Source organism: Trichoplax adhaerens, genomic scaffold (genome assembly GCF_000150275.1).
Source record: "Trichoplax adhaerens TRIADscaffold_7 genomic scaffold, whole genome shotgun sequence".
Taxonomy (NCBI): domain Eukaryota; kingdom Metazoa; phylum Placozoa; class Uniplacotomia; order Trichoplacea; family Trichoplacidae; genus Trichoplax; species Trichoplax adhaerens.
In genome coordinates this window covers 5,284,327-5,307,789 of record NW_002060949.1, presented here as the reverse complement: position 1 = coordinate 5,307,789, position 23,463 = coordinate 5,284,327, and the positions used below count along the sequence as shown (strand labels likewise).

The 23,463-nt window shown below is 35.1% G+C and overlaps 3 protein-coding genes across 3 annotated transcripts; 1 reads left to right on the top strand and 2 right to left on the bottom strand.

Annotated features, from left to right (window-relative positions):
- Positions 1–7,759: 7,759 nt before the first annotated feature.
- Positions 7,760–8,803, top strand: TRIADDRAFT_27879 (uncharacterized protein; the record flags this gene model as incomplete). Its single annotated transcript, XM_002114471.1, has 5 exons — positions 7,760–7,864; positions 7,971–8,063; positions 8,225–8,355; positions 8,453–8,527; positions 8,683–8,803. 5 exons carry the CDS (start codon positions 7,760–7,762, stop codon positions 8,801–8,803), a joined length of 525 nt encoding a protein of 174 aa, XP_002114507.1.
- Positions 8,804–10,147: 1,344 nt separating this feature from the next.
- TRIADDRAFT_58401 (uncharacterized protein) lies at positions 10,148–12,865 on the bottom strand (the record flags this gene model as incomplete). Its single annotated transcript, XM_002114155.1, has 9 exons — positions 10,148–10,191; positions 10,396–10,436; positions 10,774–10,944; positions 11,094–11,144; positions 11,297–11,419; positions 11,699–11,791; positions 12,243–12,325; positions 12,469–12,618; positions 12,731–12,865. 9 exons carry the CDS (start codon positions 12,863–12,865, stop codon positions 10,148–10,150), a joined length of 891 nt encoding a protein of 296 aa, XP_002114191.1.
- Positions 12,866–15,311: 2,446 nt separating this feature from the next.
- On the bottom strand, positions 15,312–18,726 carry TRIADDRAFT_27568 (uncharacterized protein; the record flags this gene model as incomplete). The annotated part of the gene is made up of 7 exons (XM_002114154.1): positions 15,312–15,446; positions 15,634–15,678; positions 15,847–15,939; positions 16,505–16,717; positions 16,967–17,152; positions 18,105–18,169; positions 18,660–18,726. The coding sequence occupies 7 exons, from the start codon at positions 18,724–18,726 to the stop codon at positions 15,312–15,314; spliced, it is 804 nt and encodes a 267-aa protein (XP_002114190.1).
- Positions 18,727–23,463: the final 4,737 nt, after the last annotated feature.

The following is a 23,463-nucleotide window of genomic DNA, read 5'->3' as shown; positions in this document are numbered from 1 at the left end:
TATCGATCGGTAATGTAATGTTGTATTGCAGCGTGACAATTGTGTTATGCATTATCATAAATAGTTGTAAGTTATAGGGTAGGGGTAAAGGGTAATAAAAAAAAAGGCTTCAACTAATTCAAGTATAGCCAGTTGTGATTTGAAAGGTTGTTATGTTGCATGTTGTGAACAAATGTTTTACAATATATTGTAAGTTGTTATCTTTATATACCACCATGTTGAGTTATTGTTTCATCATGCGTAAGTGACGTAAGTAGGTTAATACTGCTATTTCTATGGAGGAAAATTGATTTGGAAATTTCTCTTGTGACTATCGCATGATTACTATCGTTGCTTACTTGTACAGTAAACTTTCTTATCTGAGTATGATTGATGTAGTTTATTTATTATGTAGTCGTTGTAAAGTTGCATTATTGTTAGAAAAGAGCTTGCTTATCTATGATATCAACACTGTAGTTTTATTAGTTCCACAGATATACCGTAATAATATCAAGTAGAAATGACTCTACTTGGATGGGACAGAGATTGAGAAATGGAGGAAAAAAAATGTGAAATTGGCAATGAATTTGATTGAAAATGGTAGGGCGGAACTTTGACCAAGTCATTTGTTTTCAATTGAGTCCAGTTTATACTGTATTGTGATTTAAAACAGTATGATCGAGAAGATTGGGTACGGATTCTGCTTTTTAATCTTTGGCAAATATTGAAATTGCTTTAAATGAATGTGTATATCGTATAAGAAGTAACATCGATGTTGAATATTCACTTTAGAGCGAGACCTTTTTGCAAAATGAAGTTGATGTTTTTTGTCTTGCTAGTGTGTTTACCAATGTGAAGGACAGTACAGTACGTATAGTACAGTACAGTAACACGGTCAGACTATTATTAATGCAAGGGAAAATTATTAAAATAGAAGATTATTAATGCATCATCATGCGCCATTGTCCTCTACAATATACTGTACAATACAGGCTAACGGCAGCCTACGATACTGTGGAAAAAAAAAAAAGGGCAAAATTGACAGTGAACGATCAATGCAAAAATGAAAAAGAAAGCAAGTCGCTAGAGATAGACTGATGTCTGTTTTTGTGGTGGTGAAAAACAAAAACTGTTGTTGAGAAGCTATCGTGTGTTCTGTCAAGATCGGAAAAGGCTAAACTCTTCTTTTTGATTGACTGCAGCGATATGAGTGTGGGTACAGTAAGGATTACTGGATACTATAGTAAGAATGCGCAAGATGAGTAGTCGATGGATGATGCTATAGCATCGTCCATCGACAGACTGCCGTACTCGATGTCCTTGCTGCTATCGAGTACGATAGCAAATCGATGAAAGCAAGAAGCTTTTACTTTGACCGTGACGGTGGAGTGCCGTAACAGTAGTAGGCTGGCCATCCATAGTAAGAATGCGCAAGATGAGTAGTCGATGGATGATGCTATAGCATCGTCCATCGACAGACTGCCGTACTCGATGTCCTTGCTGCCATCGAGTACGATGGCAGATCGATGAAAGCAAGAAGCTTTTACTTTGACTTTGACCGTGACAGTGGAGTGCTGTAACAGTAGTAGACTGGCCATCCATAGTAAGAATGCGCAAGATGAGTAGTCGATGGATGATTCCATCGAATTGCCATCTAACATACTGCTACATCGTCCATCGTACTCGATGTCTCAGCAAGGCCATCGAGGACGATGGCAGATCGATGAAAGCAAGAAGCTTTTACTTTGACCGTGACGGTGGGGTACCGTAACAGTAGTAGACTGGCCATCCATAGTAAGAATGCGCAAGATAAGTAGTCGATGGATGATTCCATCGAATTGCCATCTACACACTGCTACATCGTCCATCGACTATCTGCCATCGTACTCGATGTCTCAGCAAGGCCATCGAGGACGATGGCAGATCGATGAAAGCAAGAAGCTTTGACTTTGACCGTGACAGTGGAGTGCTGTAACAGTAGTAGACTGGCCATACTGTACAACCACGATTGAAGTCAACCGCGTGCAAAATGCTTGGCATTCATTAACCGGTGTGGTAGTGGGAAAAGACCGGTTTGCAAGTTTTGAAGGGGGGTCTACGCCGCGCCATCGACCGCCCCCATGGCACACTCCGTACTGGCTGTCCGTCGGTATTCCCCGCTGCAACGCTTGCCTCTCCAATACGGTACAGTACTGTCCAGGCAGTCGAGCGGCAAGTACGACTCACCCGGTCAGTGTGTCGTTGCAATCGTGTTCCATCGTCTGCCGACTGCAGGGCTGATCCAATTTTTCAACCGTTTGCCGTCAACCTCTCCTCACTGGTCATCAATTGAATCCGTCAATGACTGATCGTTTTCAGGTAAAGCAGAAGGAATCATTTCTCTTCTAGCTGATTGCATGGATGATAGAGCAAAGGGAATTGCTCATCATCCATTGGATTGACAAGGATCGAAATGCTTCTTTTCCACGCTAATCTACCGTGTCCGATACATGGCTTGATAACGATGCTTTGTACAACATGCTTTTTTTCCATCATTTTTCATCGTTTGTGGTACAGTAGGTTGTCGATGGGTGTCATGACTTTCAATCATGATATTCCATTTCAATGTGCAATGCAAGAAGTTTTTCTCATGCATTTTATCCTTTTTTTCCATCGCTTTTTCAACCATATCTACTATAGAGAAGCGTTGAATGGACTCTTGCATTTTTTTTCCCCCCTTCCAACACAATAAAAGACTTGCCATCATCAAGTCAAAGTCAAATAGATAAGAATGATCATTTACTTTACTTTACAGTCGCCATGATGAAAGATTGCTTCAAGTCTTTTCCACCAATGATCAAATCCAATCGTCTACGATTTAATATCTTTTGCACGGATAATGGGCCTAAAGTTGTAAAATTTCATGGCCCAACGTTGGAAAGGACATGAATAGAAGAGATTTGACGCTTTTCCTAACGGCACCAAGCCCGTGTTGCAAATGGAATGGATTGATTTGACACAATCCAATGCACCCTTCTTTCTCCAATCATGTCTTCTTTTCCAATCAATGTTATTCTTCAACTAGTCTAGTACGCTTGTCCATGTTCTTCATCTACACCATGATGGACATGTGGCATGTGGTCTTGTACACTTGGATGCATCGCTGATGTAAAAGAGTTCATTGAAAAGTAATGAGGATGGCAATTTAATACACACATACACATATACAGACGTTCAAAAGATTCCTTGAAATAGCCAATGCAACGGACTATAGACGCATTGCCGCAGTATTCATAGTTTGATTGAGATTGCCAAAATACAATGCAGGCTTATTTCTCTACAAAATGAAAATGGAAGAAAATGCAATTGATTTTTCTCCCTTTCAATTAGTTCAATTTCTGTACAAAATAGCCGTCATTCTAGTGACATCTTTTTACGCGTTCAATCCTTCAAGAGACAAGAACGAGATTGTCCTGACAGTATCATCATCATCATCATCATTATAAACACCGTCCAACCAAACTAGACTGCGTTCTACAATTCTTTCCTACTCTACTTTCTTCATCTACTTGCCTAAAGCGGAACGAGTGTGTTGTAATCGTTCCATTTTTTTTTACAATCCTTGCTCAATTGTGAACAATATTTTCTGATTGCAAGTTCAAACTGGACGGCCAATCCAACTATGCACTGCTGACAACTTTTATTACATGACATGATTTTAGGCTGAGAAATGGACTAATCCTATCGTAGTTTGTAAAGAAAAAGAAGCATACGCACTACCATAGGAGGTAGAACTGGGCTGCATGCGGCTGTGCCTCGTTACAGTGGGCCTATTTACCCCATCTTTTTCAACTAGGTGCAATATTATTCATGTTGTGTAGGAAATAGAGCACTTATTTTCTCGACTTGTTGTACAAGATAGTCGATAGAAATCACTGACCAAATTTCATCCAAGTTGGATTCAATGATATACAGCTGTTCTCTATAGTATCCATTTGAAGTAGGATTCAAATTTCCAATTTGGTTATTTTACCCACAGCAAACCCAATTACCAATCCAACTCATACTAGTACTACACGATATTTCCACAGTCATTCGCTGCATTCTACGTTTGTAGTATTAAGTTTGAGTAATATTGAACGCAAACGTTGTAAAAATGGAAAAATTTTTTCACTTTTGAAAATTCTACTCATAAAAATGAGATGAGCGCGCGGTAGTAGCTATACAAACTCTTGCTTACGGTACTGTATCATGCGTATTATTATTGCAGGAAAGTACGACGGTAAAATTGTATGAAATATGGCAATCATTCATTTTATTTCCTCGATCACTTTGACAGTAGTCAATACTGCAACATGAAAACTTAACCTGTCAATATTCAGCATGAAAGATTAGATAGATAGTCGTCTGCATACGTCTATGCTCAGTACTGTAGTAGAAAGCATAAAATCATGCTGAATTGGATGATAATCCTCAATTGCATTGCCAAAGTCTCCTCCATACATCCATTCCAATACATCAGACATAGATAGCCACGATAATTGAACAGCTCTTGTATGAGGATTTGGGGAAAATACGGCAAGGGAATTTTGAATGCCACTACTGCAGAGAAGTCCGTGGACCAAAAAAAAATAAAATGCCAAACTTGATTTTGAAAACTGCTCTCACTGCGTCAATCGATTGGAGTAGATGATACAAATAGATACGCTAAGCTGATCGTATATTTGAACAGTTTTGGAAAAACACTTTGGAAAGTAGACACTGCAGAGAATTCTAGCGTGTTTCTTTGTTGAAAATTCTAGGGAAAATTAGAAAACGAGTTCAGTACATTACTACTACCTACATTCATCCATGTTCTAGGAAAAAGGTTATGGTAATCAATTGATTATTGTTTCAATCGCTCGATCTTATGCCAATAGTGACAGTAGGATTTTTTTGTACTGTGAAAATGGCGGTTATCAAATTGCAATGTTCATCTATGTCGCTAAAATTTTACAAATCTTTTCACTCTTGGTCTACCGGATCACATACGTAATTCGGTGCGATGTTACAAGATGTCGCAAACTCGCGATACACCTCCCGAATTTCCTTTAGGTTGATCTATTTTTTACAGTTAAAGTGAACAAACATAGTCTTGTATCGCCTAATTCTTGTTGCAGGATGATGTTGACATCAATACAAGTATATGCAACACATTTTTTTTTTTTCCCCATGGAATACTATACCAAACCAAGAAGAAAATAGAGTACCAAAAGTGCTACGGAATAGTTCAACTTAATCATACGGTACTATTAATATCAACATCGCTTGGTTTCTCCTTCTTTATTTATTACTTGCACTTGATCGAACAGTTCTGTTCATTCTTTTTTTTTATTGGGCATCTAAAATTCGTGATATCAAGACTTGACGATATTGACTTGATAATGAAAGACTGATTAATATGATTGTTGCTGATCTTTATTAGTAGTAGCACATTAACTTGTGTTCTCCATGAAACTAGAGAATGGATTACGGTTTCGGTACTACTTTCTTTCTCTCTTGTATATAGATATATACATCAATTGATATGTTGGCCTAAATTTCCCATCTCTTATTTCACAATGGATGAGTAGTACTGTTCTATCTGTAGCCAGTGTTGTATATATATACAATTCGTATCATGAATCGAATCCCGTTCACATTTCGTTGCTGCCTTAGCAACAGAATGACATCACTACCCAAATTAGAAAATGAAGATGATTGCAGGTTTTATATTCGAGGAAAGTAAAAGCCATAAAAGAAAAATATTCAATCAATTATGTCATTCGAGATCAAGTTTCTATAAATCCAATTTACAATCCTTGCAGCTTTAGGAAAGAAATGGATGCTCATAGCAATCATCTATGATTAACTTTTCTATCACTTGCAAAATTAGGCAACATGCCAGTTTAATATAGTGTCCAATTTTATACCATAGTGACTTATTAGGATCGTCTAATTTACCATGAAATTACTATTATGAACCCTTACCAAGATTAACATTAAATATTGACATTAGTCTTAATAGAAATCATATAGTATGTTGACGTGATAATGTCTGATGCTCTTTACAGTAACTACTCCACATATGTGCATTGAATAGTTGAATGCGTCATGAAAATTGTTTCAGTATTTTACCACTGGGTTTTATTTAGTCTATGCCACTGTCAGTATTTGAATGTCAAAATGATGCGGACGCTGAATCTTTTTGCCATCGGTATCGGTGTTAGTATAAAGGGACTGTGTAATGCATAGTAGGGATGCATTTTAGAAGAAAGTTTTTGACAATATTGCTTGAGTATCAATGCTTTCTACTACTGTAAGTACATTTATTTTCGTGGTATAATTGCGACTCTATTGATTCTTTACTGTAAGAAACTTTTGTATTATGCATACTAGAAACTGGAGTCAAGTTAATAAAGGCACAGTTTAGTGCAGTGTTAATTGTTTATTGCATTGTACCCGTCTTTTCCTTTTTTTATTTATTTGGGGCATGATTTGCCATCAATTGGAATGGTATTGCTATACTTCTGCAGTCTATGGTTAAGGCTTATCTTCATATAAAGATTAAAACTGCACTAGCTTGTACTAACTGAACATGCAGTTTCAATTATCGTAAGATGAATCCGAGTTTTACTATTTTTAATCAACTGAAAAATGAAAATACACGTTATACATCCGAATATTGCAATATCCAACTGTATTCGCTTTACTATTACTATGCATTTATGTTGGTGCAATGCCTACTAGCGATATTTTTTTTTCATCAAAAGCAATAATACGATGTAATAACCATCTCTATCTTACGTATTGTAATATCGACCCTACTGCATATACTTCCATTACAAGTTTACAACCGCCATTGACTGTTGTGTCTTGAATTTCAATTTCTGATAATAAAAGTTACCGTAGTTACCTTGTAAACGTCAAATTTACTCATTTATAATATCGTTGCCGTTGATACTATTATTGTTATCGATACTTGATAAAGTAGTCACAATCCAAGTCTTGTAATGGTTGAATTGAATTGAAGATGCGCTTGATCACCATATCTTTGTCTACTAGTAACATTTTATAGAAATTATTCAATTTGATCAAGAATTTTTTATTATTGCAATTCATAAAGGTTTTTCGCTGTGGCTTTAACTCACTAACTGAGTTGTTGAAAGACAGTGGCGATTGGTGCCAAGCCCAGCACTATTAGCAGAGATCATTGTCGGGACGAATTAATTAAAATATTATCTTCCAAGGATATTCCTGCTATATTGGATAGCATTTCAATAGAGAATATCAGTATAGGAAAAGAATTCGAAAACTGTTGGTACAGCTAGAATTACTTTAATCAACACATCACCGAATGGATTAATTGGATCTTGTTTTTTGCAATATAATCGTTACTGTGAAACGTGAAATTTATTGTTAATACTTGCGGCAAAGATTCTTGGTAGAGAATCGAAGATCCCAGTAAAAACGAAATTCTTTTAGAGTTAATGACAGGTACTACGCTTACGAGTCTCAAATTTTGGCAAAGGTAATTTTCAAGCCTTGTGGAGAAATTGTGCTACACTGTTCTACCTCAATATCGAATACGTATATATGGTCTGAGTAGGATTGCAACCTTCAACTGAGCGTGCCATTTTATGTACATAATATTAGTGATAGAGTGGCAACTGTTGCTATTGGTACCCAGTCTAGGGAGAAAGAAATCATTAACGGTGTAGCAATCTCTGTAATAGTTGGCTTTGAGTATAGTGAGAGACTCCAAAAGTATAAAAAATCAATGATGTCTCGAGGTGGAATGTCTGGACCATCCATTGTTGAATTCAAGGGCATGCGATTTCTAATTACTGATCGCCCAACAACTGTCACTATACCGCAGTTTATTAAGGTAGTTAACAGCTCTAATCCAGTGCAAGTGTCGCTAGAAAAATACTCAAGTATCTAAAAATATATTTTATTGCTGTAATAACTATACCCTTATTTTTGAATTCTAGCAACTAAAAAATCATGGTGCTACTGATCTAATTCGTGTATGCGAACCGTCTTATGAAGCAAGCCTGCTAGTAGACGAGGGAATTAAAGTTACCGTAAGTGACCAATTTCACTGAGTAGAGTATGATCGGCATCACTACCGTTTGAAACTACACATTAAGCAATGCTAGTGTTGTCAATAATTAATTAATCTGTACTTTAAAAAAGTGCATCATGTGCAGTACATCTTATTCATCGTATTCGTACGTATATTCAGGATTGGCCTTTCGAGGATGGTGGTCCACCTCCTCCTAAGGTGGTACAGGAATGGTTTGACTTGTTAATTGATCGATTTGCTGAAAAACCGGGCTGCTGTGTAGCAATTCACTGTGTTGCTGGGCTTGGAAGGTGAGCACTAATGCTGGCCTACAACTAACAGATAATAAGGAGTCCTCCTCTTTTCGGATTTGGTCAATGGCACATGCTAACGGTTTAATTTTTATAGGGCTCCGGTTCTGGTTGCTCTTGCATTAATGGAAGCCGGCATGAAATACGAAGATGCTGTCAAATTTATTAGGGAGTAAGCTTTATATTTATTTTTATATCATAAATTAATAGCTGCAATACTTCATGATAGACTATTAACATTTTGTAAGTGACACAGTAATCAAGCAAAGAGATCTGTATTGAATATTATATCGATTTTAACGTGTATTTATCATTGTAATTACAAAGGAAGCGTCGTGGTGCCATTAATTCGAAACAGCTTAGTTTCTTGGAGCATTACAGACCCAAAAGACGCTTGAAGTCTGTATCGCAGCAAAATGGAGGAAGCGGTGGTTGCTGTATGCAGTAATCTTAAATCCTTGGTTTATACAACAAAATTCGTATTTGCTATTGGATACTGAAATCGTATGGCTCTCGTTAGTCCATATGGTAGCTATCTATCTTGAAATTGCCGTGTCAAATGGGACTATAATTTACGTTCACTAATTAGCTTTCAATGAAGTGTACGAGTGCAATATGCGCTTATGTATTCAAGTAATTTAAGACTTTGATGAAATATCTGCAGTGATCTGTTAACAATCGTTCGCCGACTTTGACATGTAAATTTTTGTATAAGTATCTGGTCATATCTATTAGATTCATCTTTCTTTGATATACATTTTAATTAATTTTTGAAAACCTAATTCTTAGATTAATTAATTAATTATTCAAATTAAGTTATGCTATATTTACTGGTTAGTTATTATATGATAAGTGCATAGTATTGCAACGGTACTGGCTCTCGAATTGCCAGCTAATGAATTTTAGTGAATGCTATAATATTTGTCGACGTTCTTAATGTAAAGTAACCACCTTACTGCTTGCTTGATTACTGTCAGATTTTATTGCTATTATGCGCGCATATGTTCTATCCTAGGGAATTTTTTTGTAATCCTGTACGTGATTACAATCTAAAATAACTTAATCGTAATTCATAAGTGACGGTTGTTATTTTTTTATCCTGTATGAAGATATCTTAATCATGTGTAGAACCGTAGTTGTTATGATGATAATTATGTCTAATTGTAGTTATGCACCATAGTATTTTATATATCAATAAATTTTCAACTCATAACAATAACTAGTGTATCCGAATCTAACTCTTTGGTTTTGATATAAGAGCGTATCCATATGAAAAACTTTGAATCGTAATCAGTAACACTTTGCAAGGGTATTTTTATTTGTTCTTAGTAAGGATATACGAGTAAATATTGTTAGTAATACATTCACAATTACTAAGTATGATAAACCGAAAATACTTCATATTTGAAAGAGAAATACATTGATTTGTCATCATTTCAATATCGTTACCTTTTACCAGCGATCAGAGATTCGGCATATTTATTAAGATACTGTATTACCAAAAGGTAGTGATAAAATGATATATATACAATATCGCATTTTTCCATATTAGACACTAGGCCTCGTGATGAAAAGATTGAAAGCGTTAATATCAAACGTAATACCGATACTTTAGTACGTGGAAGTTGTTTGAAGTTATTATTGAAGTAGCTATCAGAGTATAGGAATGGTCACACAGGCAACAAGCTACTATAGAACAGCATAAATAGTATGATGTAAACAATAACTACAAATGCTTTAGTATACAAAGGACAGCAAACTATCTTCAGATTGTCTTTAAATAATTAATTACTCATTGAAAATTTACACCATTTTCTGCGACGAATTTATCGTTTCCTGTTAGCAGGGTTAATCAAAAATCGTATTAAATTAAGTACGGTTATATTCACTTTACTAAAGTTAGATTTACCGCAGTATACTAAAAGTTTACAATTTTTTAGAGTGTAAAGTATACTTCTACATCATAATCAAGTATTATTATCAATTGCTAGGCAAAATTATCCAGTTTGAAATTGAAGAATCATATAAATGGATCAAAACCTGACCCAAAACCAGGAGGGGGCAGATGATCTAGATTCACCCTAAGAGTAGATAGTATATATATATTAATTGACTTATGTGAATGTACGTTAATGTACAGTACTGTGCATATAAAATACCTTCCTCTTTGCAATAAACAGACGGTCGTATCAGACATTTGCTATTAACACGGATAAAAATACTAAATCTATTTCTACTTTTTAATTGTATATACGAGTATATACTTTAATATCATCTATAAGACAGCATTACGATCTATCCAAGTGAACGATAATGAAGCAACGTTCAATTTGCACCGAAGTAATAAACTTCTAATAGAAAGTATACAAAATTTACCAACTTTTCTTATACAGTATGCGATGTAAACATCAGACTAACCCTTCTCCTCTTCTGGGGCCGTGTCCGCTAGGATCAAATCCGAAAGGACCTACTGGATCATATCTAGCTCCTGGAGGGACTGCACCCATATTTTCTGGCGGAAACCTTCGTGAACTATTGGGTGGTCTAATACCACCTGAGCGTAGAGGATCAAACAACATGCTACCTCCTCTATTTCGGGATATGAAATATTTTTACATAATTAGCATTTCAAAAACAAAGAAATGTTTAGCACTTCACTATATAACTTATGTATACACATATCGTTTGCATGCTGCCAAATAGTTACAGTGAAATTCATGCCGATAACGGATCATTACCCCATGCATGGAATTCGATCGCCATCCGGATTAAAAAATGGTTGCTGGTAACTAAGGATGTATAAGAGTATTTATATTAAAAGTTAAAATTTGTACAACCGCCAGCTATCATCGGTTATACTGTAATTATCAAGTTTCTATTCCTCAAAATACTATAATATAATACAACGGACTATAGGGTTATAAAATACTCGTAGTCTAACCTTGGACGCGGAACATGCATAGGTCCGATTCGCAATGGATCATCTTCAGGATAAATTGGAGGACGAGAAGGTGGCACTTGCCTTGTGACCGTTGTACTACCAGCGTAGCGATGTGGTACATTTCTGTATGATAACAAAGATTTTAAATAATAGAAAGAAAATCTAATTGCATGATGACTTAATGCTAAGCATTCTCGTCCCATTACCGTAGGAATGAAGGGAATTTAAAGTAGTGAAAGTACTGTTTAACAGTACACATCACTACAGTTACAAGAGGTTCTACTTGCTGTTACTACTGTATCGCAAGTATTAATTATTCAACCCTAAATACAAGGCTAAATTTCTATTTCTGCAATGACTATTTCATAATTTATCCATTTATCGCCTGTATTAATTACTTACTTAGACTGGGGTTTATTGTCAGCTTGAAGTTTTTGCGATATGAAAGTAGTTAAAATCTCCAATAGCTCTGATAATTCCTTGTATACATTTTCGCTAAGTTGATATAATGAATAAAGTGTCAATATACGCGTATATTGAGATACGCATGTAAGGTGTTCTCATTTTAATATTTTTGCTAATCAAGATGAATCAAGTATGAATCTATATTGAGCTATGAATAATAAATGCAGAAACATCATTTTCAATATCTTGCTAATAAAGATAAAATGTTAACGTATATCTATATATTGAGGTACGCAAATGCAAGACGCCATTCTTGCGAAGCTAATTAATGAACTAAGTATAATAAATGTAGGATATTCCATCATAATATCTTACTAATAAAGATGAATAAAATGCTAATACATATTGAGCTATGTATGACAGATGTAGAGTGTTTTATCTTAATGTTTTGCTAAAGAAGAGGTAAATCACAGCATCAATAAAACTAAATATTGCCTATGGATTACTATATATTGTTGTCCTGTACTGTAGATGTACATACCCTTTTGCAGTACTGAAATCTTGATCATTTTCAACATGTCGCTTCACGTCGATAGAAATATTGGCAACATCCTCTTCGGCATTCTGCAATGGAATAGTAGAAAATATACTTACTACAACAGAACTACTGCTCTTTTCCTACAGTATCATTCCTCACTAGTGTTGTACAATTGTTATTTCAACTTAAAAGTAGGAAATCTAGTTTGATGCAATAAGCGGCCATTTACCAAAGCGTTAATAGCTAAAACACGATCAATAGCCAAAGCTTTGACCAATAACTTTCGATCAGATTTATTTTTATATCGAAGAGCAAATACATTCGTTTTATTCCATTCTGATGGTAAATTATCCGTTCCTATATCCTCATTGGCGGCTGACTAGAGAAAAGATGAAAAAAAAATTGATTTCAATTGCATCATGCATTGGTAAACAACCTGACGATCTTCCACACCATCCTGACTACTCAATGCATTTAGCCTTCAAACTAACCTCATCTCCTAAACCAATACATTGAAATCCACTTGCAATGAGTGAAGCATGGAATGCAATATAAGCTGCTTCCAATGGACTCGTTATAGTCGATGAAATAAACAGTTTGTTGATGATTTTAATCGGCTCCGACATATTGGCTAGTAACGAATGGAATGTGATAGAATGACGAAGTGCTTTTGCCTTTTAACCTACATACGCAAACGAGATCATGCTGTACGATGTTTGACTACGTCAACACATAGATCAACATGCGTGTACCATAGAGGATTATTTTTTCTCTGACCTCTATGGGGCCTATACAGTTACTGTATACCAGGGACTTGATGAAGTACATGTAGTCCACTGAGTATAGTACAGTACAATAAGGTACAGTATTAATAAGGCCAGTCTTTTTTAGTACAGTACTGTACTGTAGTCTACAGTATAAAGTACTGTACCATACTGTCCTTGTTGTAGTGTATTACTATCTAGACTAGTTAATAATTAATACTAACAAATGTATTGAAAGTTGGTACTACTCTCACTTAGCATAGAGACAAGAAATTAAACACTTAGTTGGAAGTTATTGTAAAACTAACTACTAAACTCTGCCTCTCTCTTTATTGCATTGAAAAGTGGCGGCTTATATAAGTGCGCTATTCCACTTACAACGCGTTATAATTACAAGTTTTAGTATTACATCGCACAATCTAACAAATATAGCGTAGTATAGAATAGTCGTGGACAAAATACCTGCACGGCTGTACCTCCTTACGCCAAGCGCTAGGTGGATGGATACTGGGTCCCTTCCGACCCTTCGTATTATAATTATCGGCGTTGTCATCTACTGTACTTAGAATGATTACTGTATCCTTATTAATGACATGCTGTGATTATTGTGTTGCTTCCATTTAAATTGTAATTACTACGGAAGAAAATCACCAGCTAAAAGGGCTAAAAATGAAGTGATCGTAATTAAGTGACTATGAATTTATTAAATAAGCAGCTAAATTTGAAGAAATCATTTTCGTTACAGGATCGGTTATTTAAATCAGGGACAAAATAGGACACTGTACATAACAGCAATAAATGATATTGCAAAAAAACACGTACTAGTGAAATGAATATATACAGTATAAGAGACGTCCTGGATAATAACGGTTGTAAATATGAATCAGTTCATATACTGTACGTTATCCACTACTACAGTACTGGATAGTATAGTTCTGTAGGTGGATGTATCTAGTACAGTAGTCTGCAATAATTAATGGGTAAAATAACTCAAAGCTTTTTTTCTTACTAAAGCCGATTAACTCTTTTATAATTAAGCTAAGAAATACCCAGGAAAGCTTAAGCAAAATGAGCTAAGAAATAGTTTGTACGCTCTATAAAACTTTAAATTTCAACAATATCGAACATATTTGATACCGTTACGTAGTGAAAGACCTATTTCTCTCCTACTACTGTACAGTCTGTAGAAAAAATGAGGTTACCCTTATCCTATGCTATAAATCGTGGACTTGTAGATTGGTAATAAAAATAAATCGAGAGGTCCCTATACAGCTAAAATGTTGCACGTTCACGTCAAGTGAAATTTCAAAATGGCGTCTTCACACGTTCCCTACAGCAGTCCATATGTACTCATAAATAATGGAAACTGTTCTGTCACAATACGTAGCAATACTACAGTACTGACAGTATGTATATCAGGTGTACTATGTGAAAGGAAGATTACACAAATTTAAAGTTTGCATAAAGTGTATGACTACAGTATGTTAAAGATGTCTAATTACTTCTCTTAAGTGCCGAATCATTGAAAATGACACGGTGACTTTTATATCTGCGCTGTGTACAACTTCAAACAATAATAGATGGATTATGGCACTATTCTGTACTGTAGAACCAGCGAATATCGTATTAAAGTGTGTTATAAAAATATACTATACTGTACAGCAGTGGTCTGCAACATCGAATCAACCATGTCCCATCGCATTATATTCACTTCACTTCCCGTCCTATTTTGTCCCGTAGTAAGTGTGTTACAGTACATAATTTAATAGTAGTCATGTCTAGCTCGCTTTGCTGGTCTTTCCCGATGCCACATACAGTACATATATTGCACTTCAAATATAGAACTCGAATTGATTGTACTGTATTAATTGCTACTACACAAGTGTATTCATTACTCACACATGCAGTCACATAAGTGCACTGTAGTGTTTACAACAATATAGACAGCACCAATGCATGATATACCATCATATAAGGTGATTTCGTATAGAGTAAATTCAACTATATTAGTGATAAATCGCTTTCCGCATCTGCAGTATTTGAAAACTACAACAGTGGATACAGTGGATAGGATATGGATCTTGTACTTTTCGCATACAGTGTACGAATTCTATGCCATATGGTTTCCATATACTAACTGTAAAATTATATTATTCAAGAATGTATCAATGTTGGCTATCTCAATTTCATAAATATTTAAACTTTACTTTATAGCAATATCTTTTCTCGCACTTAAAAATAACATTTCAAACTTATTTATAGAATATAAGAACGGTATAAGAAGAAAGGTAAACATAAATAATAAAGATTAATTTCCTAATTCTCTGGAACGATTGCATGACTCTAAAACAGCATCGATTAGGGCCCCTCTAAATCCATTCTTCTCTAATGTATGAACCGCAGCAATAGTGGTACCACCAGGAGAACAAACTTCATCCTTCAACTAGAATGAAATAATAATATATTCTATTTCAATACACATTTACGTCAACTATGCATCTATCCAATTTAAGGACTTTTACTGATGATTCAATAAGAATGTAGTAAACAAATACTTCAAAATAAAAAATGGCTGACTAATACGAATAATTCCTGTCTTTAACATGGCATGATCAGGTGCTATTCAATACCTCAGCTGGATGTGCACCAATTTCCATTACCATTTTTCCAGCACCCTATCCAATAAACATTTATATTGCAGATATGTTATCACCTTTGGTCAATTATTCAAATTCGCTATCTGTACTTTAACTAGCAATAAGACTATTAATTTTTATTGGTCTTGTTATGATCTAGAATATAGATTATGGTATCATACACTGCCTACAAGTGAGATAACGTACCAATAGAGTCTGTGCAGCTAATTTTAAGGCTAAATGACGTGGTAAACCAGCTTTAACACCACCATCAGCCAATGCTTCTATGGCTACGAACATCTATTAATTTATGATTTAATAAATAAAGGAGTAAAATTAAAATTTACTTTAAATTTTAAAGCCTATAATCAACGACAATTGTGCCACAAATTGACTTGACATAAATTTTTAGAAGAAGTGATGCTACGAGTGTAACTTTATTTATACAGTGGATAGTGTAAAGTTTACCTAATTAGAATTTTAAATAAATATTGTGCCGAATTTGGACATCAGGAAATAGTTGTGATTATATACGAGTATGCGCGTAAGTCACTACTTTGTCCAACAGACTCATTAAAATTTAAATTAATGCTTATTGTTTTCAACTATAGTTTCAACGAGCTAGCTTAATAATAGTAACTAAACAATTCGTTAGTTTACAGATCGAAATTAGAGTAACGATTTATCTTTGTCTAATATGGTTATACGTGTACCGCGTTGATTACTCAGCTACTAAGGAGGCTTGATTTAATTAACAAAGCCTTACAAATTGCAATGATTCATTACAGCGATACACAGTATATGATACAGAAAATGCTAAGGTTGATCAATCAAAGTACGAGGTGATTTCATTTCAATATCTTACATAAGCTGGTCCACTTCCGCTAACACCAACAACGGCGTCTATAAGTGATTCCGGCACTTTTTCGCATAAGCCAACAGCTGACATTAACTTATTTACAGTTTCGGCGTCCCTAGATTGTGCATAGGTACCAAGGGAATAAGCAGAGGCTCCAGCACCGACCAAACATGGAGTATTGGGCATAACTCGTACAACTCTTGTTCCGTTCGGTAAGGGCTATAAGTAAGTAAAAGTTGGGCTCTAATTTATATGCTCCAATTCACTGTCATTTAGCTGATTAGGCTAATACAAATTGCTTCAAGTCAATCAAAAAATCAATGCATACTCAATTGCCATTCAGATTTCAAGAAAGAGATTTGTACATATATACAGTACACACATTTTAAACATCCATTCACGCAATTTTTACTGTAATAACAACTATCAATTCTAAACTCTGTTGATTCATATTCTTTAATGACATACATCTTCTATTGCCGGTATTCGTATACCAGCAGCAACGGAAATAATTAGGTTCTCGCTTCTAATAACCGGAGCGATCTCTTTCAGGACTTGTGATAGGATATTCGGCTTAACGGCAACGATTATGACGTCATTTTTGCGTACAATGTCTTTGTTATCAGTAGTAACATTGATATTATTAATTTTTTCCTAAGCAAAAGAATATAGTAGAAGGCGGTACAATGAGAACAATTAAGAAATAAAACAAACAATGCAGATTACTACTCCGACCTATAGTACTTGGCAGTACAAATCTGTTGTATATAATTGTTTAAAATAAAATGCACATGCCATTCTAAAGCATTAACTATTGCATTCAAAGTACAATGTGACGCATCCTGCTAACATGAGAAAATTATATTTTCCATGGTCAAGAGGATACATCCAGGTTTCGTTGGAAATTTAAGGATTTGATAGGCTTAGATTATTCCGAGTTATGTGGCATGGCTCGACGTACAAGTATTACACTATACTATGGTAGATGGAGATTGTAATCTACAATAGTATATGAATGTTGTTTCGTAATAGAAGAAGTGCAGTACTGTAGTGCGGTAAAGTCAAAAGCGTACTTCTGCATACCATATATGAATGCAGTATAAACAAATAAGATTTAGAACAATCCGAGATTGCATCAGAACTTTATTGTTACAGAATTGTACCGGCGTGACGTCCCTGGTGCGGTACCGCGGAGTCACCTAAATAACCCAAATCAGGTAGGGGATTGAACTTGGTTCAATGTAAAGTCTATTTTAATCACGGCTAACGCTTAGTTGATTATAATTATAATCAAGGTGGTATACCCTATTCACTTTTGCAACACTGTATCAGATTACAGCTTCATTTAGACCGCTATCGCCTTGTCAATGTTGTACTATATAATCTACTGTATTGTATAGTAAAATCATGTCAAATACAAATTTACCAGGAAAAGTGAAGTCACCACCATCGTGAGCATTAATTAAGGTATTATGTAGTATGTACAATAACCTATTAAACAAGGATTACTGTAGTCAACAGCTAGAGATATGATCCGAACACAGTCAATGGCTTATCGTTGTACCCTGCAACTACAGTACGTACAACACGTGCTAGAAAAAATTACCTTAATTCCTTGGAGCGACTCCATTGAAGGGGCACTGGCAAATAATTTGTCTACAGAAGCTACTCCTTTCAAAATTAATTAAATAAAATAAAAGGATAGATCAGTTTAATGCTGCTATCATACATAATAGTAATATTATCGATCTTTCACATTGATATTCTTTTCTGGCTTACTGTACGTGGTACGGTATCGTATTATTCAAAAGAAGCAATCCATACAAAAATGAACATCCAGTGGACACTGATACTGTACTAATAGTAAAGGAGTAGGTAATTACTATTATTTTGATGATGAAAACAGTATAATCATCCTAGACGTCCATAGAACACGTTAGAACATTGTAGGCAGTCTACCGTAAAATAGCTTTATTTCTTAATGATATTTTATTTCCAAATCAGTAAAACGTCGCAAAATCAAGCTAGCTCCCTTGATTGAATGATTATTTTATGTCAACTGAACAATGTAATGTGAAGTATGAATGCTATGCGGCGTAAAAAAAAAAAAAAAAGGAATCCATTGACAGTATAATGATTCAAATTGTTTATATATCCTTACTAGATGCGATAAATCCACTAGCAAGAGCTTGTGCCATTTTGCCAGCTCCAATGAATCCAATGGTCATGTCTTTTAAATCGGCCGGGCTTGATTGACTCATTCTTTGGCAAGCTTTTTATAGTATACGCGTAAGAAGAGAAAATTTACCTTGGATTAACAAAAGTGAAAGTTCGTGGAGTGCAATGTACTGTACACTGTACAGTACAGTAAAAAGGCGTCTACAGACTACAGTACCAGAACTACTGTCTGTACTGTACACTGTATAGCACAGTACTGTACTTGAAGGGGGAAAACGGGACCCAAAGCTGCACTTGTGTGGAACGTAGGCGATTCACGAATACAGTACATTTCGGACAGACGGACTTTTCTGATCGAAAAATGCTTACTTAATAAATACAGTACAGTACTGTATAGCAGAACTTAGTAACGGACAGATTCAACGTAATATTATTACTTACAGTAATTTAGAAAAAATTAGTCACATTTAAAATCGATCATCTCCATACTTAAAGTACTGTCATAACGAGGTGTTTGGCACAATATTTTGACGAGATGATGCACTGTATAATATATAATATGTATAGGTTGCGGCCAATGTTCGAAGTGGGCCCATATGTGGAAACACTACAAGACTAATAGAACTAATAGAGAATGGAAAATTTTCTCTGTCCAACATTACTGATATTGTATGTAGAGATCTTGATACGGATACAGTACGGTAAAACGTAGGAAGTCGGGCGAAAAGTGCCACTCGTCAGTATACTGTACAGTGTACAGTATTTAGAATACAGTACTGTACAGTATATTGTAGCAATGTACATTGTAGGGTACCGATGCAGAAAGATATACCAAATTATGCGGCTATAATGATTTGGCGTTTTTGCTTGTCTCCTACGAGAGGTAAGGTAGCGACTACAAGGAAGAAATAATCAGCTTTCCATGCATGTCTCGTAAACTGCATCTGAACTAGTTCAATGCCCATATGTATTTCTATACCTATGGTAAAAAACTTATTGTAAAGAAACTGTTCATCAGCTCATGCATGACAGAATGAAGAAGGCATCCTATTAAAAAACCAAGTACCATACACAGTACAGTATAATGCAGTCAGTACCTTACTCCACAGGTACAGGTACGTTTATACTGTACTGTACACTGTACAGTACTGTCTGTACATGACTACAAGTGTCTACAACCAGACTAAGCATTATGCATTATATCCCCGATCGTTGCAACGATTAGAGTTACTAGTCCTTGGATTAACGTAGCGATTGATAAATGAAACGAAATTTTATAAATTTTAAGTGAACTTACCGTATGAACTTTAAATAAGAAAGAAATTGAAAAGATAATGCTGTTCTAAGCACCGATTAACGTGCAGCGGCAATTAACACCCTCCTACGGCTTCAAAGCTATACGAAAATGGGATCAACACATACTATATGATGAGTGTGACACTGTCGGGTGAAAGTCACAAGTGAAAATTACGCTCGCTCTACAGTGTACAGTACTGTACAGTACTGCACAAACCCAATTGAAAGTACTGTACTGTAGCGAGTTTGGTTTGTACTGTACTCAGGGGGTGACAATTGGGTTTGTAAAGTGTGTACTGTACACTGCACAATGCAACTACTGTACAGTACAGTACTTGAGCTCTTTGAGTTAATTAATCTACAGTACTGTACTGTACGGCAATAAATATAAGACGGACGGACTTTTGATACCAATGACTAGCGATGAGACGGTAAATGTCGAAAAATTACTACTTACTATAAGTAGTATGAATTAGAGAATTGCATTGTCGGCAAATTGCCAATTTCAAAATCACTGCTTCTAATTTACATAATAGTTATAATCTTATATATAGTAATGGTTTCCCTAGTAGAATTTAGTAATAGATAACGAGATTCAATGTAATATTACTTCATTTCAGAAGAAAATCAGTCAATTCAAAATCAACCGTCTGCATATTTAAATGCTGTCATAACGAAGTGCAGTATTTGGCCATGGTCATGCACTGTTAGATATTCTGCCTTGTAGACTTGTAGTTCATGCCATGGTTAACCCATTAATGAACTGTAGGTACTAAAGACCAGCGATGACTAGGTAATGACTGGTTATACGTACACAATATAACAGAGAAGCAATTTCACCAATAAAATAGTAATAATACCCTATCAGTTTAATACAACGTACTTGCAAGCTAGTCAAAGTTAAAATTACGACTATACTGTATGATATCAATAGCATCTTTCCAATATGATGCGATGCACGCAGCACTAACAGATTAGATTCAGCTTTTACAAATGATATCTAACAAGACGCATTTCTAAATCCAATAATACAACAGACTATACATTGTCCGTATCCTGTAATAAAGTGAATAAAACCACAATAGAAATTTCAAAATTTAAGTAAGCCATCGAAGTATCGCAAATGGAGTCTGTTTTGCGAAGTTCAAAAGGGAGTAAAAAAGATTCATCACAGCCAGACTTTGAAAATTTTCACAATTCGAATTAAGCAAGATACACAGTTACACACCATAGCATTATCAGTGTATCATCTCAAATAGCAAACTAAATCATGCTAACGCTATTATCGCTTAGCAATTTATATAATCAATCATGAATCATGTAAAGCAGAAATTTCATTAATTTGAAGGAGACCGGTACTGTACCAATACATTGTATAATATTGTACAATACTGTAGATAACTTACTCGTAATACTATACGTTAAATTAAAGCTTCTACCGTACAATAATACGAAAATAATACTGCAATTTGCCAATAATCAACGATAATTTGACCAAACATCAAAAAATTTCCCATTATTCAATATAATATCCATTTTTAAGTAATTGTAATACGTAGTTAATGCAAAGCCGCTTCGGTAGTAGCTATAAACTTCGTGGTATGCTTATTTACATTCAGCTACAAAAAGCTTCTTATCCGCATTCAAAAATTATAAGACATTTAGGATCGCTAATGTACTTAAATTGATTTGATTATAAAATTATATATCGATAAATTTAAAATGCATTCATGCAACATGATAGATATTTTTCATCCAATACGAAATATTAAACAGCCCCTATATCTTATAGCACGATCGATTAAAATAGATATGCTTGGGTAACTAATTAATTAACTATGTTTATCCGCAACAAAAACTACGCATCTATTTCGCCTTTACCGCCATCTTTAAGTAAGGCAACTTTTGCAGAATTTAGGAGAGTTTTAGGATCAGAATTGTCGCTATCCAACACTTCGTAAGATTCAGATAAACTATCTAATCCTGAGCGTTTAAAACTGCCTTTAAATTTGTTATTACTATTACCTGTAGAAGTATTAATGCTATTATTATTATTATTATTGTTACTATTATTATTATTAATATTATTTATGGGAGACGCAACTTTCGAAAGAGCCGCACCGCTTGGTGAAGTAGCTGAGGCGCTTAATTTACTTGCAGCACTGAATTTTTGCGATTTAAGCAAAGTATCAGGAGCAGGCTGAACTAACATTGGTACGCCTTTTGAATTTGTATTCGAATTTAATGAAGTATCAGGAGCAGGACTTAAAATTTGCGGTAAATGTAGATTGCCTAATGCACTCATATTTCTAGCTCTTCCTGGCAAATGAAGTGACGGGCTTCGTTTACTATAGGCATCACTTGCGTCGACAGCACCAAACGATTTGCTTCTTTCGGAACGGCCATGCTTACTAACCATGTCTTCTTCGTTATTATCGAACGATAACGATGCGTTTACTTTAGCATGGTCCGCTATTCGTCTTGCTGCATGCGACGAGCGATCTTGAGTGAATGACGTCCGACGGGTAGTTTGGAGATCCGTAAATGTTTGGCTATTGTAATTCAGCTAAAAAACAAATCCTTGTTAGATAATGATACAAAAAATATTCTTGATGCACGGAAATAAACTTACTCTAGAAAGGGATCCTCTAACCATTGGGCTACTTCCGCTATCGACCTAATAAACAAATTTACACCATAGAGGTTTACAGTCTTACACTCTTACTTATATAGTTAAAGACTTTTATCTTCATTTTTTGCATCTAACTTTGCTTACCCGTAGTAAATTTGGGGTACTTGAGAATGTTTGCTTTAAAGATTTCCCGGTAGCAGCCAATTTTTCCTTCACAGCAACCTCCTACGAGATTGAAAATACTATGAAAACCCTTGAAAAGACGTTGTAAATAAAGCTATAGTGTTCTAACCTGTCTAAGCCGATCAACGGCTAAGATATTTTCAACATTAGAGACGCCTCTCGTATATTTTCTCAACATGTTACTGCTATCATCGGCATTTTCATCTTCATCACGGGTTACTTCTGTTAAATCATCCACTTCTTCGTCTTCATCTTCGATATGCTGTAAGATGAAGTAGTTTTACTATCACGTGTAGACAGCATTAAGATAAAAAGTATATTATATTATAAATACTTGGGGAATTCTTGACACCAATGTATACGTTACACCACAATTATGTCGAGGAGTCTAGTAAATTTGAAATATTATTAAAATAGTACATCAGTTACAAAATTTGAATAATTTATAACTTTTTTAATAATAGATTTAGACATTTATTACCTGTGTGAAGCGTTTGAATAACGACAAAGTGAAACCTTGTCTCTTTATAATTTTTAAACAAATTCTTTTTCTTAGCATTAATTCCAGAGGTGCCGGATGGCTCAATTTAATGACAACCTGCGATATTTATCAAGTTAAAATAAAAATAGAGAGGTTCAACATGAAGAACGATTTCTGCGATATTAGAAATATCAC